The sequence below is a fragment of the Struthio camelus genome, chromosome 3 (genome assembly GCF_040807025.1).
Source record: "Struthio camelus isolate bStrCam1 chromosome 3, bStrCam1.hap1, whole genome shotgun sequence".
NCBI lineage: Eukaryota > Metazoa > Chordata > Aves > Struthioniformes > Struthionidae > Struthio > Struthio camelus.
The window spans coordinates 49,194,985-49,217,855 of record NC_090944.1 but is presented as its reverse complement, the minus strand read 5'-3'; the positions used below and the strand labels follow the sequence as shown (position 1 = coordinate 49,217,855).

Sequence of the window (22,871 nt, the reverse complement as noted above, 5' to 3'; positions counted from 1 at the left end):
AAGCCAAAAGAGACCTTCAGAACAAAGATTAGATGCTGAAAGATACCTAGTAGGGGCGTTTCCATATTTTCTTCCAAAAAAGTTTAAATATGATTTGTGATTTAGGATTTGAAAGGAAAGCCAGAACTAGGACTAAGACGTTTTATTAATGAGACTATTATAACATGAACCGTAGTTTTTTTTGGATTTGTACTGATTGAACATATACACTTTCATTTACATATTTACTTCCCCCTCAGGCTTTATTCAGCTGATTTGTTTCTGTACTAAGAATGCACAAAGGAAAGTATTTGGAAGGATGCAGACCAAATACTAACCAGAAGCTACATTTTTTTTCAGAACAGCACACATACCCAGCTTTACAGGGGATACTGCTTAGTAGATTCTTCATTCAGATCATAGATGAGTCTCACAATAGAGTGCTAATCTGATTAAACACCATTCAATTAAAAGAATAGAGGCCGTATAAGACGCATTGCTTTGGAGACTGAGGAGACTTAAAGAATATAAAAGGGATAAGATATTTTAAGCTGTGCATCAGCACAGACATTCCTAAAAGTACCAGGTCACTTAATGATTAAACTGATACATGCACGTTACTGAATACATTTCAGGGAATTCAGATGAATTATGCTGCAATCTACGTATCTCTTCCTCTGTCCTGTGCTTCCCAAACAGCGAAGCCTAAAAAGGAAAAAAAATGCCAAACCCCAAAACCTAGCTGTAAATACAAAGGACACCAGTGTGCTATGATAAGCTACTGTATGAATAACCTCAAACGCTGACAATTCCAAGCTTTACAATTCATTACCGGCTATAAAGTAAAAGCAAAAGCTATGTTTTGGGTGATCTTTCCATCCTGAGTACAGTTGGTACTGCATGAGTCAAAGGTATTGAAAAGAACAGAAGAACCAGAGATTCAAATAAAGGCAAAGTTTAAATGATGATCAGACTCAAAACTCTCTCATGAGTTCACATGAGTAACGCCATTTTGAAAAACAATCTCTCCCTTTTTTTCCAAACTATTTTATTTGTATTAAATATCCAGGAAGTTATATAATCTCACACCTATACTTCTCATAACCAATAGTAAACTCCTCCTTACTCTTATACATATATCTGCCTTGTTAAAACTGAAATGATTACAATTGTATTCCCCGGCATTTTCCAGTACTACAGTAGCTTCTCACAATGGGAAAACAAAGAAGAAATAGGATAAAAAGGATTTGCAATCATCATTTTTCTTTTAAATAAATGTAGTTATGTATTCTTAAAATACCTGTTTGTTGGTTCAAAGTAAGGACTTAAATATAAAATGTTCAAAGTAAATGATGATATGGAGATAACAACAACAAAGTATTGCATTACAGAGCAGCTGAGCAATAGGTTATTTTTTCTGAATAAAAAAGCTGCAACTGGTAACATCGTTCATATTTTTATTAGTAAATCTAAAAAACAGTGCCATCATTGAAAAACATAGAGAAGCAGCACATCTGACTGCTACTAATTAGGTTTTTTTAAAAAGGAGAAAAACCATACTAGGACGCTACTTAGATGAGTTTCTTTTGTGCTCCATGCCTGCTCCTTTTTTTTAAGGCCTTGTAGATTTGTCTGAGCTGTGTATCTTTAAAAAGTGAGGCCAGATACCTTGGAGACAGTTAAGTAAAGAATGCTGGAAAACACCACAGAAAAGTCACCTGGCAGCTTGAATCCGCTAACTTCATCATCACAGATGTTGTATTACAATGAACCAAGAAATTATGATGCATCTTGTTGCACCTGACCAAAAAAGAGTTAGAAAACATCCAACACAATCACACGCGCACCCTAACACATTTTCGAGGAACTATATTTTGGACCTGTTTGTTGTTGGGAGAAGTTTCTTTATTTCATTAGTCCTTACTTTGAGAAAAGGTGTTTCAACCTAAAACTCAGATGGTTCTGTTTTTCAAAAATGGAAACACTAACTGCAGTTTATCAGGCCTGGAGCATATTTCAGTGCCACAAAGAAATAAAACTAACAGCGTTTTCCCGTTTTGCTTTGTTTTTTTTTAAAACACAGGTAAAGCAGAGCTTTTAAAAAGCTGCCCTGAAGTCTAGTCCCTGCTGTTTCTAATGCGCTTACCAGCGCACTATTTAGCCAATGCGTAGAGGAACTGCTAGAGATCTCAAATGACGGCCCGAGCCATCCAAGGTCCATTCCCTCCTCTAGACCTCCCTGCCTTAGCCTACACTTCTAAAGCATAGCACCGTGGAAAGACATTTGCATTATCAGCAGTACAAATGGAGAGGCTCGAGGCCCTAGACTGATTTCCTTTTGCTGGTTTTACCTTCTTGATGCTGCAGCTCCAAGGGTAGAGATGTGATGTCTGGACGACCGTCCTGGGATTCATTGTTACTTCACATCAGTGAGAGTTATGCCTCAGTAGCAACTGCAGGATTGGCCTCGTATCTCTTAACAGCTATTTGTCTTACAGTGTACCTTTTATGTACCACTCAAAGATGTGGCTCTTAAGGATAGTGTCGCAGCAAACAATCATTGCATTAAATATATAATTCTCAAAACACACACTTCCCATTAAAATGCTAGTTTAAGTCAGAATCTTCAGACATGCCTTAATTCTTAACTGCTTTTAAAAATCTAGTTGTTTCAGGCTCATCATTACTATCACTTAATGCCATTCAGCAGGCCCTAACAGATATGACAAATAAAACAACTGCTTCTGGAATCAACAGAGACAGTAAAATCTGCAGTATTTAATTTGGAAATACATTGGGAATTTTATACATAGATTTACTGTATTTCTTTAGCCTTCTCATTTTCAGCTAGGTTTCATCTACTGCTCTTGTTAAGTCTACTTTGACCATATGAGCTGTAGGAGATGATCCACCTCGGAGACCTTCCAAGAAAATCTGTGGTCTGGGTACATTGCTTGAGTTGTCACGCTTAGTCTGGGTGCCAACATCTTTTGGCAAGTACACTTGGGTAGAGTTCTCTCTTCTCATATGGCTGAGATTAGTCTGCATGGCATGAGTTAATTTGCGACGCAGATTGGCCTAAACAGACACACATACAAAATCAGATTAAGCAAAATTTTCTTTGAACATTTTAGTGCTAGTGTATACTTAAATGTTATACATTATTCGTTTCTATATTTTACATCTATGGGCTTCACAAAACCCATAACATGGCACAGTTCACCCTGGCATCAAAAACCTCTTGCAACTGTGATTTAATCACTCCTGAAACTAAACAGTATGTGCGAACAGCAGCATATATAGCTGGCATAATGTTAAGTCAGCCTTTTACTGCTTTTGTGTTTTTCTTTGGTAACTGCTTCATTTTATTTTTTAATGCTGAAGACTTCGTTTTGTTAGAATAAAATGTTCTGTTTTTATGTTAAGATCTTCCAGTGCCTCAAAATTCATTTGAATCAATCTGAAAGCACCCTGAATGTGACAGCATGCAGATAAGTCTCTGCGGGCACCTGCAACCTAGGACAAGTTTGAGGAGCCCAAATAACGTGGGTAACTAAATTAGAAGATCAAGCCTTTGGCTGGTTTCTGTCAAGTGATTTGGGGGAATGTGTCACAAAATATCAGATAAAAGGGAAAAATGCCTCCCTTCCAGACATTGCTCATTATCTCCATGGCAAGGAGCAAAACGTAAGGCAATTTATGATTGCAAAAATAAAGCTCTGTTTAATCATAGCAGCTGCTATAGCTATGACTACAAAAACACTTCTTATGAAGTGTTAATATTACAAAGTCAGCACTTAAAACACCAAATGTATGCCTCTTCTTCCAGTGAGCTTTTTATGTCAGTAATGATGCAAAATAATGCAAAACATATATATAACATAATGTTCTCATTGAAATATTCAAAATAGAGTCTCATGTGGTGGGATTCATGCACTTACATGTAAGAGAGAAAGTCCCTAGGGTGCAAATCAGTCAGCGGAGACTGACTGTCAAAGTCAGTGGAGGCTGGACAGTGATTAAGTTGGCCAAATTCAGGTGTTCATATCAGGATAAACCAGAACACTCTCCAGACTCCACCAACTAGCTCTCTATTGACTGTAATGGAAGTTGAAACCCCTGTGTGTAGACGGATTTTGGTATCTGAATCTGCAGCTAAATTTCAAGCACAGTGTCAACAAGAAAAATACAGTAGGAAGAGTAATAATGAATTTACAGAAGGGATGGCATATAAAGAAAGATATTTTAGCCTTTTAATCTGATAAAGGAATTTACTGACAATTAAAGCAAGACTGGGCATGAAATATCGTTTCTCTATTAAGCTCATCCCTCTCAAGAACTGAATGAATGCTATTAAAAGAAATACCGTACGCTTGCACAGAGAAGCAAGTGTAAATTGAAAATTTTACTTCCTAACATCAAATAAATGCCGTAACACAGTCACATTTTAATGCTTCATATTAATACAAATTTTCTGGTGCAGTACGAACAAGAGAAAAAAAAAAAAGGAGGCATCTGAGCTTCTCCTCTAACAAAATCCATAAATGCATCCTTTTCTCCCCTAACAGCATCCAATTTACAGATGAGTTGGTAACCTACTTCTATTATTTAAGCACTTTAAATTTAAATATTGTTATCGCCTTTGTATTACAAATTCAGCATAGTCAGTGTAGACAAACAATTTTGCATGGATTTTGGAGGAACGTTTTGCATCAACTCAGCATCACTAATGTCTCATATGGACAGCGGATACTAAAACACCCTTAGTCTCTAAATGTTTCAAACTAATGAACTACAAAGTGACTTGTGCAGGCTCTTTGTGCTCAACTATTAGAAAACATACTCCTTTGCTTATGCTAAAGATAAATCACTGAACGCGTGTCTCTTATGCTTATTTATGCTACAGCACATACTTTTGTCGATTAGAGAAGCAAACAAGCTTTTAGCTAGGCATCCTCTAACCCTAATTGTCTTCTATTTATATACCTCGATAACAACTATTACTAAAAGCTTTTACAAACAAGTTAACACTGTCAAGAATTCTCATTTCAAAATTTTGTTTTCCTTATATAACGTTCACCGCAAAAGAGCAAAAAGAACAGCAGAAAGGAAACAGGCTGCACAGCACACCACAAAGCTCCAAACTGCATCGTTCACAAAAACGTAAGAGCATTATTCTGTGCCCAGCCATACTGGTAACTATCACTAGTAACTTAACTGTTCCCTATACTATCAAGGTCATTTTGACTGAATCGTGAAAATCAAGTGCTATACCTTAACAACCGCACATGCTGACAAGCCCTAAAAAGACGCTTTTTTAAAAGATACCATCACTTTAAAAGCTTTTGTGTATGCGACCAGCCCTCTACAGACATACCGTGGTTTCCAATCTAACAGATTTTCACCATGATTGTATAACACACATTTCCTTTAGGCTCTCTATGCTATCCTATATCCTTCTTGCTCTCTTTCTTACCTCTCCTAACTGATTCTACGTGAAAGAGGGAGACACAGTTTTCAAAAAAGCAGAACTGGTTTTGGCAAACATGAGGAAGTTGGTTAAAATGAAAAATCTTTCATTATGCAAAAAATAAAGGCCTCGTTCTCTGAAATCTTCAAAGATGGATAAGTTTGCTTAGAGAAGGCTTTCTGCAGGGTCAAACAAAACCAAAGGTATTCCTAACTGTTCTATCTGCCACTTACTACAATTTTACAACATTAATTGAAATCATTCAATGTTCAATGACGTTTTTGCCAGACCCAACCCTAATACAACATTTTTTCTACAACAGAAGTATATAGCATTATCTTCAAACTGTTAACATTATTTTAGTGTAGAAAAACAGATTTAAAATTCAGTGCTAATCAAGAAATTCATCACTTACAGCGACTAAAAAATTTAGAATGAAGAGACAGCACCAGAAGGACTGCTCAAAAAACTGTCTGGAGAAAAAATATGGAAAAAACGGGAGAGTGAGAAGGAAAGTCTGGAAACAAGGATAGAAAACATGTGAAAAAGAAAGATAGAATCAGTTATAACAGAAGTGTTCATCCCTGGATACATTTAGATGTGTAGGATACATTTATTTTGAAAGCGAAAAATAATTTACAACAGTTTAATCTGAACTTTGGTATCCCACACATGAAACTCTGGTAATAACAGCACAAACCAGTTTTATAGCTTTTCTTCTCAGTTCCCATTCATTCCATTCATAGGATGTCACAATAGTTGGGGGCAAGATATGAGTATCAGTTTGAGTACTACTGTCACATTTCGTGATTGGTTTCATCAAACATTCATTTCTGGCCTGGATTTAAAAAAAAAAAAAAAAAAGGCGAAGCATTCATTAGACGAATTCAGACATTTCAGTAACATGGCATATCGACATGACATTTTTTAAAATCAAGTGAAAAAAGTAGCAAGTCTGAGAACAGCAAGTGAATAATGATTTTTATAGTCAACAGTGCTTTTGTCTCCCCTGCACTCCTCTTCGGAAAAAAAAAAAAAAAGTATTTGATACAGTTAAATTCAGACAGAAAACCCTTTAGACAGAGGCCAGAGCTGAATATCAGCCTCCCACATCCTGGATGAGTGCTTAATCATTGGATTTTGATGAAAAGGGATCCCATCACCAGCAGATGTATTTTGTGAGGCAGGCATCTCAGTTTATTTCCAGGAATGGGCTCAAAATCACAAATCTTAATTAAGAGAAGAGCTTATATTTCTGCCAGGGCTGGGATATAAGCCACATCTTTCTCACCAAGGGCAACTTCAAGGCCACATTCTTTGCATCATTAGGTAGCTAGAATTCTCAACGTATCAGAAAAAGCTTACGCATCCAAATCAAGGCTTTGGATTTCACATGACAGCACTGTCACATTGATTAATAACGAGCCCCCTTTAACACTGTTATCTGTCCTGTATCTCCTGTCCCCAGATATCATTACAACTGCCCCAATACATTCTGATGAACTCCTGAGCAGAAAGTCCACTTAATACGCTCTCATCTCCTTCTGTTACTTTTATTTACAGTTTCTTCAAGCTACTTTTGCAAAATGAGGAAAAGGAGCATCAGCCACAGAATTTTCCTAGGCTAAGGACAAAAGCTTTTATCACTGCCACAGTCCTTTGGCTCTACATATCCCCCAGGCAGAGTTAATGTGCAAACAACATTAAGAGAAGACGTTCCTTATCTACACCCTAAAGACCTGAAGGGATGGCGTTTCAGACATTCTGTATGATAGGCAGATGATTACACTTCTTTTCTGAAGATGGGTATCATCTGTTCTCTTCATGTTCTAGAAAGGACGGTCAGATCAGTGACCCAAGAGCTGTTCAGCAAGAGCAATGTGTACCTGTGAATACGGAGCAAGGTATTCAAAGTGATGATGAAGCTCGAGCAGTTGAATTAGCTCTGCATGTTCTTTTGCTTTTTCTGTATTCAACTGAATGAATTTATCTGGGTTTTGAGCAAAAATGTATGCAGATTCTTTGGAACTGAAAACGTAACATCTGTCTTTATGCTTCAAAATTCCAATAGCAGGATTTCCTAAAAACCAGAATAATGTAGTGAACCAGTATTATATCCAATACAAACGGCACTTGTAATTATGATTTTATGTTTCCCTCAGGTCAGTTTCAGTTCTTTTTTTGTTTGCAATCAGTATAAATCCCTGAACGTAAGCTTTTAAATACAGAACTACGTATTTCTGCAGGCCAGCAGAACTGCTTTTCATAAGTTCACATCCAACATGTCTGAGTCTAGATAAGGCTCTACATCTAGAAAAACAACAGATAAAACTCCTATAGCAAGGGTGTATGTAAACACATACTCCTTCCTATATACGTTGCCCATACTCACAAACGTTTGCCCTACAATCTCCAACAAATATTTGATTGCAGCTCAGCAGCCCATTTATACCAAGGGGCGTAACAGTGAAATTGTCTGAAGAAGCAGATGAAGTAATTGAAAAGCTAGATAATAAAATAACAGCAAATGTAAATGTCAATAAAGGCTGAATAACACATATAGCAAAACACAGCCCAAGCTCAAGGATGCTGACAGGCTCTGCTTCAGATGTTATTCTAGGTCTTCAGGAAAGACCTAGAATCATCACAGACAGCGCCTTGAAAACGTGAAGTGGCATTACTCAGTGGCAATGAAAAAAGCAAAAAGAACGTCAGTAAGTATCAGACACAAACGGGGTGAGAAAAACAAAAAAATACCATTATGCCATTATAACTACCTATATGACACCTTTAGAACACTGCATTTTGTTCCAACACAGTGGAATAAAAAAAAAAAAAAGTAAAACAAAGGGAGTCAGGAGTGATCCGAGGCACGGAACACTTTTCATAGAAGGAGAGGCTAAAGGAACAGGCCTTTTCAACATGAAAGAGAGACAACTGCTGAAAAAGAATACAATCAAGGGTTCTAAAACCTTGAGTGGCGTGCAGAACTGATACAAAATGACTAATCATTACTCTTCCAGCAGAATAACTATCAGGCTTTTCATAAAATTACCAAGCCACAGTTTAAAACCTTCTCAAAGGATCATTCCTACCTGATTTCTCCTAACCTTGAAGTGTCCATGACTAACCACCGCCAGATATGGGATAGAAGGCTAGAGAGACTCCTAGTCTGACCCAGGACACTTGTTCTCATCTGCAATACTGACTAAATTACACTACCATTAACAGACCTATTTTTTAGTATTGCCAAAAAATAGCAATATTTTCCTTCTAAGCCCTTAAAGCCAGCTGTAGATTTAGAAAAGTTCTATATGGAGTGGTTCTATAAAGGATAGCGAGACAACATGAACTGATGGGGGTAGCTGGAATAAGATTTGCTTTCAAAATAAGTAACCCTACACCAGACCAAAAAATCCTATGATTAGTTGGCCACTGAATGCAATTTTGCATTCCCTTCAGACAAGAGTTTTGGTACTTTTTAGCCACTGTTCAAAAATACATATGATTTAGGCTCACATGTTTGCATTTGCAACACACCAACATACAAAACAGAAGGAATGACTATTGCCATTCTGTGTTAAAAACACATCAACAACAAAACCCAGAAAGACCCTTAATTCAGCTGCCATGCAGGTTATACAGATGCACAGGTAGCAGGAGGAAACATTTAATCCTCGCATCTAGTCTGTCTCTTGGCTGAGCCTACTTTCTCTGGAAGTAGGGGCTATTTTGGGCAGTTTATGACAGTTGTTTTTAAAGAAAAATATTTTTAAAGGGTTATCTGGGGTGGAAATTGCACATGTGAAAATACAGTACTCCTGCTGGGTATAAAAGGTAGTGCTCAACTCGCTACTTTACACGTTCACTAGTACTTGTGTACTTATAAAGTAAGAAAAAGATCTCAATACAAAGCATACCTGGAAGGATGAGGCCTTTCTCACCAATCGCATGTGCACAGAAACTGTGGTACTGGATTAGCAACTCATCAAAATTAGCGGTAGTCTCTGGAAAAAGCCATTCTTGGTTCTTGAAATCAGAAACGTTTACCCTGGTTGCTGGAAAAAGGTTTAACAAAGGAAGGATGTAAAGTAAAAAAGGAATTAAAAAAAAGGAAGTAAAAAAAAACCCTCATGTTAAAATATAATAATGTTACAGGATGATTGGACTCCCATTATCTTCACAGGATGGCCTGAAGGTGCTAAGATCCCAAAAGCCAAACCTTAGCCCTGCCTCAGGAGAGAGCCTTCTGAAAAAACAGTTAACTTTAGGGTCGTTTCTTAATACCAATTTCCTCTAGAAACAGGGGATTACGAGAGGAAGATAATATGATTGTATTTAGTTTTCACCCATCCACATATTACAAATATCCCAGAGTATAACTTGGTTACTACAAGCAGAGTATAACTTGGTTATTACAAGTATCATCTTACAAAGAAATATTTCTAGTAACCAAAGCCCCAGAAAATAAGCTTTTTTATTCTCCTTCCCTTCCCCCCCATTTCAGAAGTTCCAGAAGGTATAAAGAGATACAGACAATCTTAAGAAACTTAAAAATAATTTGAGAAATATTATTCTCTCTGATCATTCTGCCATTTTTATACGGTATGTTTGTATCTGGTAAGATAAGGAGATATATTTTAATTTTATATATAAAAGCCTGAACTACACTACATTAAAAAAAAAAAATCCATAGGACTTCATTTTATTAACCTCTGTGTAGACCCCAGTTATTAAAACGAACATGGAGTACCTTCTACAAATAGAATTTAAACTACAAAATCTTGCAAGGGCTGAGAAAATGAAGAAAAAGAAAAGGTAATAACTCTTAGTACCCATGGTTTCTCTTATCCTTTCCTCATCACTTTTCACAGTCACTCCTTCAAGAAGAGACGTTAGCACTTCCTCTGGAAAAAGCTGTGACTGGGTTTCCAAGAACTGCTGCAGATTATTAGTCATATGTGTGAGGAACCTTAGCAGCAGTATCTCGTCCTGAAAGCTGGTCCATAGGTTAGAAAGTGCAACAAAGAGAGGCTAGAAAATAAAGAAAATTATCTGAATCCATAATTGTTCATGCCTGTAACATAACCCAAATGCTGTGCTCAACGATCCCAGCTATGAATGAAGCAGGCCTGATCTACAAGGCCCTCAGCATCCAGAAATTCAGGGTAATTCTTGGGCTTTCAAAGCGTACTTCCAGCATGTATGCCCAAATCCCAGAGTCTTTCCAAAATAGGTTACCCCGAGGACACACACTGAATTGAGAGCTTCACTACCGATAGAGTTTAATAACTGTACATAAGGCGTACTAGAATAAGATGGAGCAGAGAGATTTCTGTGCAAGAACCAGAAAGAATGCAACTGGTTAACTACCAAATGAAGTAAGAGCACACCCATATGTAAAAAATATCAGACTCTACTATTTTGTTTCCCCTGCTTCCAAAGTGACGTAGTACCACAGCTTCCAAGCCATAGCAGGTTTCTCAGATAACGGTCTGCAAGCTTCAGAGGGTAAAACGTTCAGGACAAAACGCGAAGCTGCCATTCCCAGAAGTGATGCTGACATATATGTCAGCATACACACAGAAAAAACTCATGAGCTTTTAGGACAAATGTTGATTTCAGTGATAGTAACAGAAAACATTCCCAGTTACATCTAAACTCACGGAGTGTTTAGAAGAGATCCTATGAACCTGAAACGCATGTTAACAGCATTATATTGTATGCATGTTAACAGTATTTTAAGAACGGTCAGCTGAGTTAGCCCTGGAATCCACCAGTGTCACTGACACTGTCGAAATGTCTCGGTTACAAAAATGGAAGAAATTAAAGGAAAGGAAGCAGGATCAAAATTATTCTCGTTAGAATAAACAAAAGAATATGCACAAAATCTATTATGTTTCCTATAACAAATGCTTACTATAAATATAGGCCTTATCCCACAATTTTTAAACTGTAGAATATCCTACTTCTCTACATTCCTATGGGATGCAGCTTCTCAGCAACTACCTGAAGACATCAAGAATTATTTACAGGGTTCTGAAATAGCGAAATCTCTACCTGCAAAAGACCTGAAATCAAATGACATTGCACATTCTGTCTCCAGCAGAGAAGAAAAACCAGCAAACCAACCTGAAGAGAGAAGAAAATCTAGGAAGAAAGCAGAGAAGTGCAGACAGCTTCTAGGGAAAAGGGTAATGTGTATTCAAAAAGGTTAAACTCAGGTTAGTGAACTGAATCTTCGTAGGGTCCTTCTGTCACAGACAGACTTTTCCAGAGCAGGTCAAAGAACCTACACCTGGCTTCCTTCTCTGACCTGCCATTGAGAGAAGCCCATTCACCTCTTCCCTCTCCTCCCTCCAGTGCTTTTATGACTATTTTACAGGGCACACCTGGCACTTAAACCCACAAAGAGAGAACAAGAAAAAGAATTGCTTTAAGCAGCTGGACAAAGGGGAAAATGTTCTCCAGAACAGGAAGGTCTGGCTTATAAAATCACAAATATATATAAACCGGAGTGTGAGATCACGCCTGAGATGCATCTCAGTCAAAGTGCCACTCAAGTGTTTGCAGCTCAGATTCCTTTAAGAAAAGTGTGAACAAAACTCTGAGTAGGTAGAGAGGGCATGATCTTCCTTCCCCAACTCCACGCTAGATTTTATTTTGTTATCTAATCATTTGTTTTGGAGGATGAAATACAACCTAAATTTATATTAACTGCATGCTAGTTCAGCAGCTAAATAAAATAAATTAAAACGGTGGACATATCACACAAAATAATGTGCTCTTCCATGAAGAGCAAATTTAATGAAACCTGGTTTCTGTGAAACTGTACTGCTTCCATTACCTTGTGCCACAGTAATAACCCCAGGTCTCCTCAGTGTTGTCAAGCATCTGCCTTTACAGCACCTCCAGTTTCCACCACTTGTTCCCTCTTCCTCCCACACCTTCCTCCCATGTCCTATAACTATCAACTACGGATGAAACAGCACAGAATATGGATGGTTCAGAGCCGCATGTCTGCTCACTGGCCAGGCAGCACACACACTGACCAGCTGGAAGGGCGGGCTGGCTGGCTGCACACGCTACCTGTGGCACCCCCATTGCAGACTTCATCTTAGGAGGGCTCTGTGACTGTCCGGTTCCTTATTTTCCACAAAACCTGCAGAAACTGAATGATTTGGAGATCTCCAGCAAATTTGGCTGAAGCTGGCCAATAGGGCCAGAAGCCATTGGGATGGCCATAGAGACTGAAAACCCTAGCTAGAAACCTATGTTCTTTAGAAAAATGTTATCCAGAAGTCATGCTGTAATTACAGGATATTGCTATCTGAAAGGACTTTAACAGAATCATGTGCTGTTATCTAGTATTATTTCATTCTTGCCATTTCTGCAAGAAACAGGAGAGAGTATTTACACAAAACAAGAAAATATGACTAAATCTGCAAATACTGACAAATAACTCAAGACACTTACAATAAAATACCATTTAATTCCTTCTCCCACTTTCTGCACCCTGCTTTTCTTCTACCTTGAGATCCAATCTTTATTTTAGTTTCCCCTTCAAAAAAATACTTGGAGTTGCTGTTATATCAGAGAGAAAATAACGTAGCCTTTTTCCTAACACAAACAATGCAAAAATACACTGAAGAAGTATTTCGTAATAGTTTTCTCATCTTTTTTAACTAAGAAGAAATAGGTTTTCCACCCAAAATACTCACAAAAACTTCTGTGGTACCCACAGAAACCTTATTCTGAACTGTATTTTTTAACTGCTCCATTGTTGCTGCAAACTGCGTGTTCGTCACTTCAACTTCTCGAGCACTTGTAATTACATCAGACTGGAAAGAGAACATGCTTCAGGTAAGACTATGATGGTCAAAAAATTTAAATATTTAGTAATAAATATTTATTTAGAACTCTTTAGTCAACTATTTTCAGACAACTATTTCAAGGAATGAAATGCACCCCAACTTGCAATGAAATACATTTTTCCTTAAGCATTCAGGTATAAAACCAGGCACCACTACTCTCAAACATTTATTAGTATTTTTCATATAAAACCTCTACACTTTCACAACAAAGAGAACTGAAAAAAAAATAAAAAGAGAAATACTTTTCACAGCTTTATGATATGCAGAAAAGTAATAAAAAGCCTGCAGTTTCTCAAAAGACAAATAAAACAGTCTTTATAAAGAAAACAGAAGTTTCAAGAATTTAAGTGGTACTCTTAAAAGACTTCTGGCCACGCAGTATATGCTGGGGGTGTTTTCAGATTAAAATTGAGGTGATACACACATTGAACAAAGAATTTGTCTTTCATGCATTTTTGGGGGACAGCTGTTAATGGAAACAAGTCTTCTTGTCCCACTTGTTTGTGTTCTTCAGATTTCAGGTTTTAAGAAATCTAATTTGTTTTTTCAGGTAATCTGTTTTTTCTTACAAAGTATTTTATGACAGAATCCCACTTACTATTCTCCATTCATCACACAGTGTCCAAGCAGACTAAGTATCAGTATACAAACAAGAAAAAATTCTAATTTTTAAATCCCTTGCTAATGAAGTTAAACCAGAAAAAAAACCTCTAAAAAGGAAATGGAAGCACAGTCACACTGGATCAAATAACCTGTTTTGTCTTTTACCTGACCGTAGCCAAACCCAGCAAGTTAGTTAAAGTTCAGCATGACAGATTATGTAAGTTCTCATGTACTAAGATAAATCTGGTTTCAATGGTTTCTGAATCATGCCCCTCACTTTTCTATCCAGTACAAGTAGGTAACTTGAATAATTCCACCTGTAGCAACAATCCACCAGATACAACACGATGATATCTCACCAGGAGGATACAAAGGAAGGCTTCATATTGTCTCACATTGAACAGCGCTTCTTTTAATTTAAAAGAACTAAGCTGCATATATCTACGATGGTCTTCATGCATTGATTCCAACAGAGCTGTGTAACAGGGGGCTAATGTATGGCAAGTATTAAGAGCTTCATCAAGAGCCCGCGTAGCTGATGGAATAGCTTCATTCAGAATGGCTGGCACTGTTTATATAGATTAAATATGAGATATATATATAAAAACAATGATTTAAATCATTAGCAAATGATTATAAAACAGTATTATGAGCAAAGTAATCTTCCAACACAATTTTGATTTCTAAATTTTATCCTTATATTAATGCATTTCCAAATGCTTGTGTACTACCTACATTCCGCTGAGGTATACCACTAGTCAAGTGGTTCCAAACAGTCATAATTGCAGGTGTGGAAACATCACAGTCAAGTCAAGGACTGTCAGAAAATTAGCTTTATAGTAGATGCAATTTGTTTGCTAATACTGGTATGGGTTTCCTGAAAGACTTTAGATAATTTGCATCATTTTCAGTTCTCAGTTTTCCCATTTGTAAGATACGAATAACAGTAACAGGCCTCCCATTTCCTGGATAGTTAGTTAGAGATCTAACAATGCTCTAAGCAAGAGTGACAGATTGTTATTAAACACAGAAAAGAGGTACTATGCAAAAAAATATATCTATGCAGTTATTAAAACTAAGTATTACTACTTAAAAAAAACACAAATTCCCCAAACTGGCACAGGTCAATCTAAAATATTTCAGCTGATATGAAACATTCAATAAACAAATTCTTTTTCTTTAAAAATTCATTATCAACAGAGGGCACCCCTTACACCCTATGTTTTGATACACGAGTAGATGTTTATGCAAGCAAACGAGGAAAGAAGGCCCAGCCACTTTCTTGAAGTGCACAGTACACAGATTTGTTGTTTATTCCTCTTCAGATTGAGCTTTTAATGCAAGAAACACTGGTAAGCAGCAGTACAGTAACTGGAGTTCAGGTATATCTCACTCAAAACACTATGGGCATAGATAGCCTAGATTTAACAAAGCTAGCTGGGAAGCTAGACTACGAAGCAAATTTGCTCAGGTATTACAAGTGGTCTAACCACAGCAGGAGAAACCTCAGCTGATTTACATTTTTGGAAGCAGGGTAAAAAGCCAATGAAGATCCCTTCCCCAGCAAGACTGCTGCTAACACCTAAATTAACATTTTAAGGGTCTAACCCTTCAGTATAAAGACATGCATTTTAACTTCTGATCTATGAGCATTCATGCTGTTTCTTTTCCCATCTAGTCAAAAGTAAACATGTAAACAGGCCAATACAATAGCAGTCCATACTACAGCAAGCTAACAAGTGTAACAGGATTAACAATCATATTATCTATTTTAATCAGTCACAGAAAAACATAAGAGTGGCAAAGGCCACAACATGTTGTAAATCACAACTACTATATAACCGCAGTAGCTGAATATCTGGTCACACTGTAACCAAGGCCCTGTGAACCTAGAAGTTAATACAGACAACCCTTCCACATCAACCGCGTCGGGCTCACTCTTCGCTAAACAGTAGTCTACCTGAAATAATCATACTACACTCAAACACTAAACACGTACTTTTCCTTCAGGTTCAATGCCATTTACCTAGAGAGACAGGATATCATTAGAGCTATACTAGTAAAGAAGGCCAGGAAGAATTAACTGGGAATTCACAATCAAAAAACCATTGCATGCTTACAGTCATCAATGCTGTTTCCTCCTTTCCCACATTCCTTGTTATACAACCGAATTCCTGTGACGAGCATGGTAAGAGTTTTCAGCTGTTGCTCTTTGTCCTTCTTACTGAGAGAGATGAAAGTAGCCAGCTCTGTCTGAGGGAATACACTCTGCAAGGCAGCTAAAAGGATTACAGAAGGTGAAAAAACCCTCCATTTGGAGGATCAGAAAAGAAAATCATTAAACAAACCAAGAATATCCTCCCCTGAACAACTCTGGAAAGTAACTGTGGAAAGTCTATGGTACATTTTGACTTCAAGGCTGGGCAGCGGTGATCTGGGTACTCACGATTCATCACAGTTCACCACATCTGGATCTAAAGATCAGCAAAGAGAAGGTAAAACTTCATTTTTCAGTAGGAAAAGCCCCATTTCACTACTGAGAGTTTACTGACCTGTTACCTCCCTGACAACGTCGATATCTGTAGGGGATCCAAGGCCAGAGCTCAGCAGCACATAGCTAACGATTGTTCGATACACGTTCTCCATTTCTTCTTTCACACGAGGACGACTATCTGTGATTTCTCTGGCCACAGGGGCCAGCCTTCCCTTTAGAACACGATGTTGCTCACTGAGTAATTCACCTAGGAAAGGACCATTAGAAAGTGCTATGTAAATTCATTGCAATTTGGTATATACAGAGGGTGCGGTTCATTGCCAGGGTCAGACAGCCTACTCAAAGGTTTCTGAAGCCTAGATATGTGAATGAGATGTACAAGGTACTAGACCATTATGATTTACAGTAGTAAAGTTTAACACGACCACAACTAACATAACTGATATCAGTCATTAAGAGTCCAGAGAACTATTTAACCCAGCCTAAAGAGAACTACTTAGTCCACTCAGCAACTCTCTGACTGTCTGGACTCCAATGACTGTAGTAGGATCTAACACACACACACACACACACACACACACACAACCGTATTCTACATACACGTAGAATTACAAGCTCAAACCTGAACACTACCCCAGGGTCTCAGAATTCTACTGAACTTACTGAGCTCAGTCCCAAAGTCAAAATGCTTTGGAGCTGCCCTCTAGTTTTGCTAATTTTTGTTTTTAATTCATAATAATAAAATGACATTTTCATGACTCCCCCCAAATAAAAGTTTATTCTCTCGTTCTGAATGTCTTCTGTGTCCCAGCCCTTCCTGACCCATTAAGATTTAAAGTTTCAGTGACAGCAGAGACCATTTTCCCTTTCTCATTTTTTTTTCCACTTCCACATTGCCATTCTGAGGCTGTGTGAAGTTACCATTGGCCAGGGCAAAACATACTTGGCTTTGACGATGGGTAATGATGTGATTAATTCATGGGGTTTGAAACATTTTCATTTACTAAAATCTCTAAATCAGATAAATTCAATCTTTTTAAAACTATAACTGATTGTTCAAGACTGCTTGTCTCTCTCAATTATGGAAATTGATAAAACATTATGTTCTCTTTCACATATGTTTGTGCATTTCTAGGTAGTGGTTCTCTTTCAGATACGCTGGTGCAGTGCTGGGTAAGCCAGTGCAACTGAAAGCATAAATGATCTCAAGGAATCTAATACGTTACATTCAATAAATCTCTCATCTAATTCGTTACATTCAGTAAATCTCTCAGACAGGATGAGATGAGTGTATTCTCAAATCTAATGTACATTTTTTCCCTCCCATATGCATACTGAAACACTATACTCCTATGCAGTACACCTATATAGGGATTTTTATTTTGCTTTACTGCCAGCAGTCATTTAACAGGAATCATTATTATCCCTATAGAAAGATATTAAAGGCTAAACTCAGAATCAACTTCTTCTGTTAAATAATTTATTTGCATTGAAATTACCTCGCTTTGCATAATTTATATCAAAGTAAACTTGCATCTTAATCGTGTCCAGGGATGGGTTTGTTGTGTCAAGCAGTCTAGTAACGCAGAGCTAAGAAAAGAGACGGAATAAATGAATTCTTTCAAATCACTGGGGAAAATTCCAAACTGTCAACACCTATGCTACAGGTTTTACAACAGTAAGAGAGTAAGAGACTTCTGTCCAGTCTCCCAACATACTGTGAATACTATCAAGTATAAGCTGTTACTAACATGAGGGAACACATGGTCCGTTCTTCAGCTACCGAACCACAAGAATAAAGTATCATTAGAGATTTGAAAATGTATATATCAAAACAGAATGGCATTTTAGTTTCAGGAACAGGTAGCAAATAATGCCATAGTCTTAGCTAAGTACTGACAGGGACTTCAACATCATGTCAGAATTACCTGGATAAGATTTTGCACATCTTGTTTTGTAAGGACTCGATCCACATTAAAGTCATTTCTTGGATCTAGAACAACAGCTTTCACCTAGGGATTGCCAAAAGAAAGCTATTAATTTATATCTCAAAATATACTCTTTTCTTCCTAAAAAATCTCAGATGCAGACAGCATTTCTTTAGCTTAAAAAGAAACAATTGAAACAAATTCTTCCCATTTTTATTTCAGTTACCCTTGTGAATTATGAACAGTTCACGTTCCTGTAATCACTCTTCTTTACTGCAAGCTAGAGTGACACATATTCATGAGACTTTCGGAGGGAGCGAATAGGTTTGTAGGAACAACGGTTTACAATGACTGGGAACAACAGCTGGAGAGTGCAATGCATAAGAATTTCTTTATACATTTATTGAACATAAGGAACTGTGACAGAGCTATGGTTTAAAAGAAATAGTGGAAAGTTACAAATTTTCCCATCCGGAAGATTACTCATATACTTCAGATTATTCAATTGTGCAAATAATTACTTGACTAAATTTTTAAAAGCAGATATTATCTTTACTATTCTTTTTTCCATGTCAATCTTCGATAATGAAACAAAATTACTGCATTTCATCTGTTGCCAGATTTCAAATTTTCCACTCTGACATAAGTGGAAAGAAAACCTAACTACTTGGGATGCAAACACTGCAGAGAAATATTTAAATATAGCTCCTTTACAAGTTTCCTGGAAAAATGTTTTTCTAAGTAAAATTTTATAAAAATCAGTCATGCTTGTTTACACACTTCCAGGTTGGTATTGTATGCACCACTACACATGCACATTTAAAAAAATACTATTTAGATAAAAATTTCATAGTGTTTTTGCATATAAGGAAATATTTGCATGCTTGGAGGTATTTTGCCAGCCACATGAGAAAGTTTTTCACTCGTAGCATTTTTCATGCTTAATTAATACTACTTCTGAGCCCAGCATATTTTCTAAAGCCAGACTATCTTCTTCATCTAGGAAAAAAAAAGACAGACTAACAATACTGCTGTGAACCATTTACGCTCCTATAAAAGCTTATCAAGAGCTTATCAATTGCGTTCTTAAGACATCCCTAAAGAAAGAAGCTCCATCTTTCTACACAAAAAGTTTGTGGATGTATTTAGACTATATTCTGCAACGCTCTGCAAAGTGTTTCATAAGAACAGATGCCAAAGGGTATAAAGTTTTTAGCATTCATACAGTTGTCTTCCAAGGATAACAATGAGATTGTTTCCTTTTCAAAAAAAAACAAAAATGGTTTATCAGCCTACAGAAGAAAAATGAGAGAGAACTCTCATTCTGAGTTTAAAGAATTGCAAAGACTCATGACTGACAGTCTTTCCAGGGCCTTACAGTCACATACAAAGCATTTCAGAGGAATGAGATGCTTTCTTAGGTTTTTAGGACCCCATACTGAATATCAATGAATGACCCTTTAAAACTTCTCAACTTGGGCAATCAGAAAGTGAGATATTTCAAAATTTAAATCACTCCTGAAAGTCTCAGCTGTAGCTATCCCAGCTTTGGCACTGTGACAGGAACTTGACATTTGAAGTTTATTGATTTTTAACACCAAAGGAATGATTTATGTCCTTGCTTCACAGCATTCATTCTGAACAGTCTCACTGACTTCAAGGGGAACTATTCATACTGTGTAAAATTAAGTCTTTACACCATGAAAGCCTTAGAAACAGGTTTGGACCGCCAAGCTAGAAGCACCCAGGTTTGAAAATTCTGATCCACATGCTCCATTATTAGAATATATTTATTTGTTAATATTTTATTGACCATAAGAAAATATGAGCATTACTGGAAAAAAAATCAGATGAAATAACAAAAAATAAATAAAACATTTAATTTATTCTTACCATGAAAGCTACCAAGGTTTCAGAAACAGTTTGTCCTTTGCTGGCACATTCTTGTCCTATTTCACGAATGATTTTCTTTATGACATTTTCAGTTTGATGGCAAGACATCCTGAATAAACAACACAATGATAGGCTAGAGATTTATCATCATATATTTTAGATTTGTCTTTCAGTCTTCCTTTTCCCCACTGTAATATTTACTACCAGCGGCGACAGTACGTAATTTCTGCAAAGCCTCTCAGGCTTTCCTGTTTTCAGAAACCACTCCGCTAAAGGTGGCAGAGATGATTTATGGCTGGACGGACCACAGCTGACATGAGTATTTCCAAGTAATAAGAACTTAATGCAAAACAAGATCAACAAGAAGAAAAATGGAAGCTGATTATAAAAATATTGCTCCAGGTAGTCATTGTTTGACATATGGAGTATTTCTCACAAAGTGATTAAGACTCAGCAACTGACAAGAGGGGAATGGAAAAAACGGACAGCTCTGTAGGAATAAAATGCTATTTCCAAACGCAACTGAAAGCCAGTGTGAAGTTTTCACTCCTACATGACACAGGCATTGACAAGGATCACAAAATAACAGAATATTATCTGTTATTATATGTTATAATCTGTTTATATTATATAACAGAAGAGACCTCTGTAGACAGTTTAATCCAGAACCCCTGCTCAAGCAGGACAACATAGAGCAGGTTGCCCAGGGCCGTGTCCAGTTGGGTTTTGAATATCTCCAAGCATGGAGACTCCACAGCCTCTCTGGGCAACCTGTTCCATCCAGTATTTGACCACCCTCACAGTAAACAGGTGTCTTCTTAGGTTCAGATGAAATTTCCTTTGTTTAATTTGTGCCCAAACTCTCTTGTTCTGTTACTAGGCACCACTGAGAGGAGTCTGGCTCCATCCTTTTTACATACAGAATCGTTTAGGTTGGAAGGGACCTCTGGAGATCATCTACTCCAACCTCCCTGCTCAAGCAGGGTCACCTAGAGCATATTGCCCAGGATCACATCCAGACGGGTTTTGAAGATCTCCAGCGAAGGAGACTCCACTACCTCTCTGGGCAACCTGGTCCAATGCTCTGTCACCCTCACAGTGAAGAAGTTTTTCCTCAGGTTCAGAGGGAACTTCCTGTGGTTCAGTTTGTGCCCGTTGCCTCTTGTCCTGTTGCTGGGCACCACGGAGAAGAGATTGGCCTCATCCTCTTGACACTCCCCCTTCAGATCTTCCCATCAGATATTTATACATATTGATCTGATCCCCCCGAGCCTCCTCTTCTCCAAGCTCAACAGGCCCAGCTCTCTCAGCCTCTTGTTTATACGAAAGATGCTCCAGTCCCTTAAACATCTTTGTGGCTCTTCGCTGGTCTTGCTCCAGTATGTCCATGCTCTCTTCTACTGGGGAGCCTAGCAATGGACCCAGCACTCCAGGTGTGGCCTCACCAGTGCTGAGTAGAGGAGAGAGATCACCCCCCTTGACCTGCTGGCAACACTCTGCCTAACACAGCCCAGGAGGCTGTTGGCTTTGTGTGCTGCGAGGGCATGTTGCTGGCTCACGGTCAACTGGGTGTCCACCAGGCTCTTCTCTGCAGAGCTGTTTCCCAGACTGTCAGCCCCCAGCTGACAGGTCGGGGGGGGGGGGTTGGGGTTTGTTCCTCCTCAGGGGCAGGATTTGGCACTGCCCCTTCTTGAGCTCCATGAGGTTCCTCCGTGCGCATCTCTCCAGCATGGAGGGCCCTCTGAACGGCAGCACAGCCCTCAGGCGTATCATCGGCAAACCTGAGGGTGCGTTCAGTCCCACCACCCAGGTCATGAACGAAGTTAAACAGTAGGTAGCCAAGCAGGAGAGCTCTCCCTGTAATGCTGCCCTGTAGGCGCCTCCTGAATTTCACATGTACGCCTGGGGCGAACCCGCTGCAGCCCTGCGGCCTTGATTACGATGCCCCTTCCGCTCCCACCACCCCGGGCGCCCTTTGCTTGCCCAGCCTCCCGCACCGCCGCTTCCAGGCCGGGCTGCCCGCCATGCTGCTCCCCGCCCCCCCCGCCCCGGCCCTGCTTGAAGGCTCCGAGGAGAACGCGGCACAGCCGTCAGCGGCCCGCATCCAGACGCCTGCTGGCAGACGAGGCGTTCCTCCCTTTAATACTTCGGATTGCAAACGGCAAAAGGCGTTGCTGCCGGCGGGGACCAAGCAGGGCCTGGCCTCTCCCCGCTCCCTGCCGCGCTGCTGGCCGCCATGGCCGCGCCCCGCACTCACCTGCCGCCGCGCCCGGCCCGGCCGCCGGCGGCAGCGGCCGTTCGTTGCCATGGCACCCCCCCCCCCCCGGCACCGGCGGCGGCAGCGGCCGTTCGTTGCCATGGCACCGCCCCGCCCCCGCACCGGCGGCGGCAGCGGCAGCGGCTGTTCGTTGCCATGGCACCCCCCCCGGCACCGGCGGCGGCAGCGGCCGTTCGTTGCCATGGCACCGCCCCGCCCCCGCACCGGCGGCGGCAGCGGCTGTTCGTTGCCATGGCACCGCCCCTCCCCCCCCGCACCGGCGGCGGGCCGGGGCGGGCCGGTGTCGTACGCGCGCGCCCGCGCGCTTGCAGCGGGACGGGTGGCTGCATCTGCGCGCAGGCGTGCGTGTGCC

General features: G+C 39.2%; 1 protein-coding gene across 2 annotated transcripts; it reads right to left on the bottom strand.

The window, feature by feature from the left end:
• Positions 1–203: 203 nt before the first annotated feature.
• CFAP206 (cilia and flagella associated protein 206) lies at positions 204–22,648 on the bottom strand. Of its 2 annotated transcripts, none has more exons than XM_068937722.1 (13): positions 22,555–22,648; positions 20,242–20,350; positions 18,349–18,432; positions 17,920–18,010; positions 16,479–16,667; positions 16,047–16,205; positions 14,286–14,494; positions 13,171–13,290; positions 10,285–10,483; positions 9,370–9,507; positions 7,336–7,529; positions 6,150–6,287; positions 204–3,057 (listed from the first exon to the last, which is right to left on the bottom strand). In XM_068937722.1, exons 2-13 carry the CDS (start codon positions 20,347–20,349, stop codon positions 2,827–2,829), a joined length of 1,860 nt encoding a protein of 619 aa, XP_068793823.1. In that variant the 5' UTR covers position 20,350; positions 22,555–22,648; the 3' UTR covers positions 204–2,826. The 2 variants fall into 2 exon arrangements, with proteins under 2 accessions (XP_068793823.1, XP_068793822.1); XM_068937721.1 differs by having other exon boundaries at positions 22,499–22,594.
• Positions 22,649–22,871: the final 223 nt, after the last annotated feature.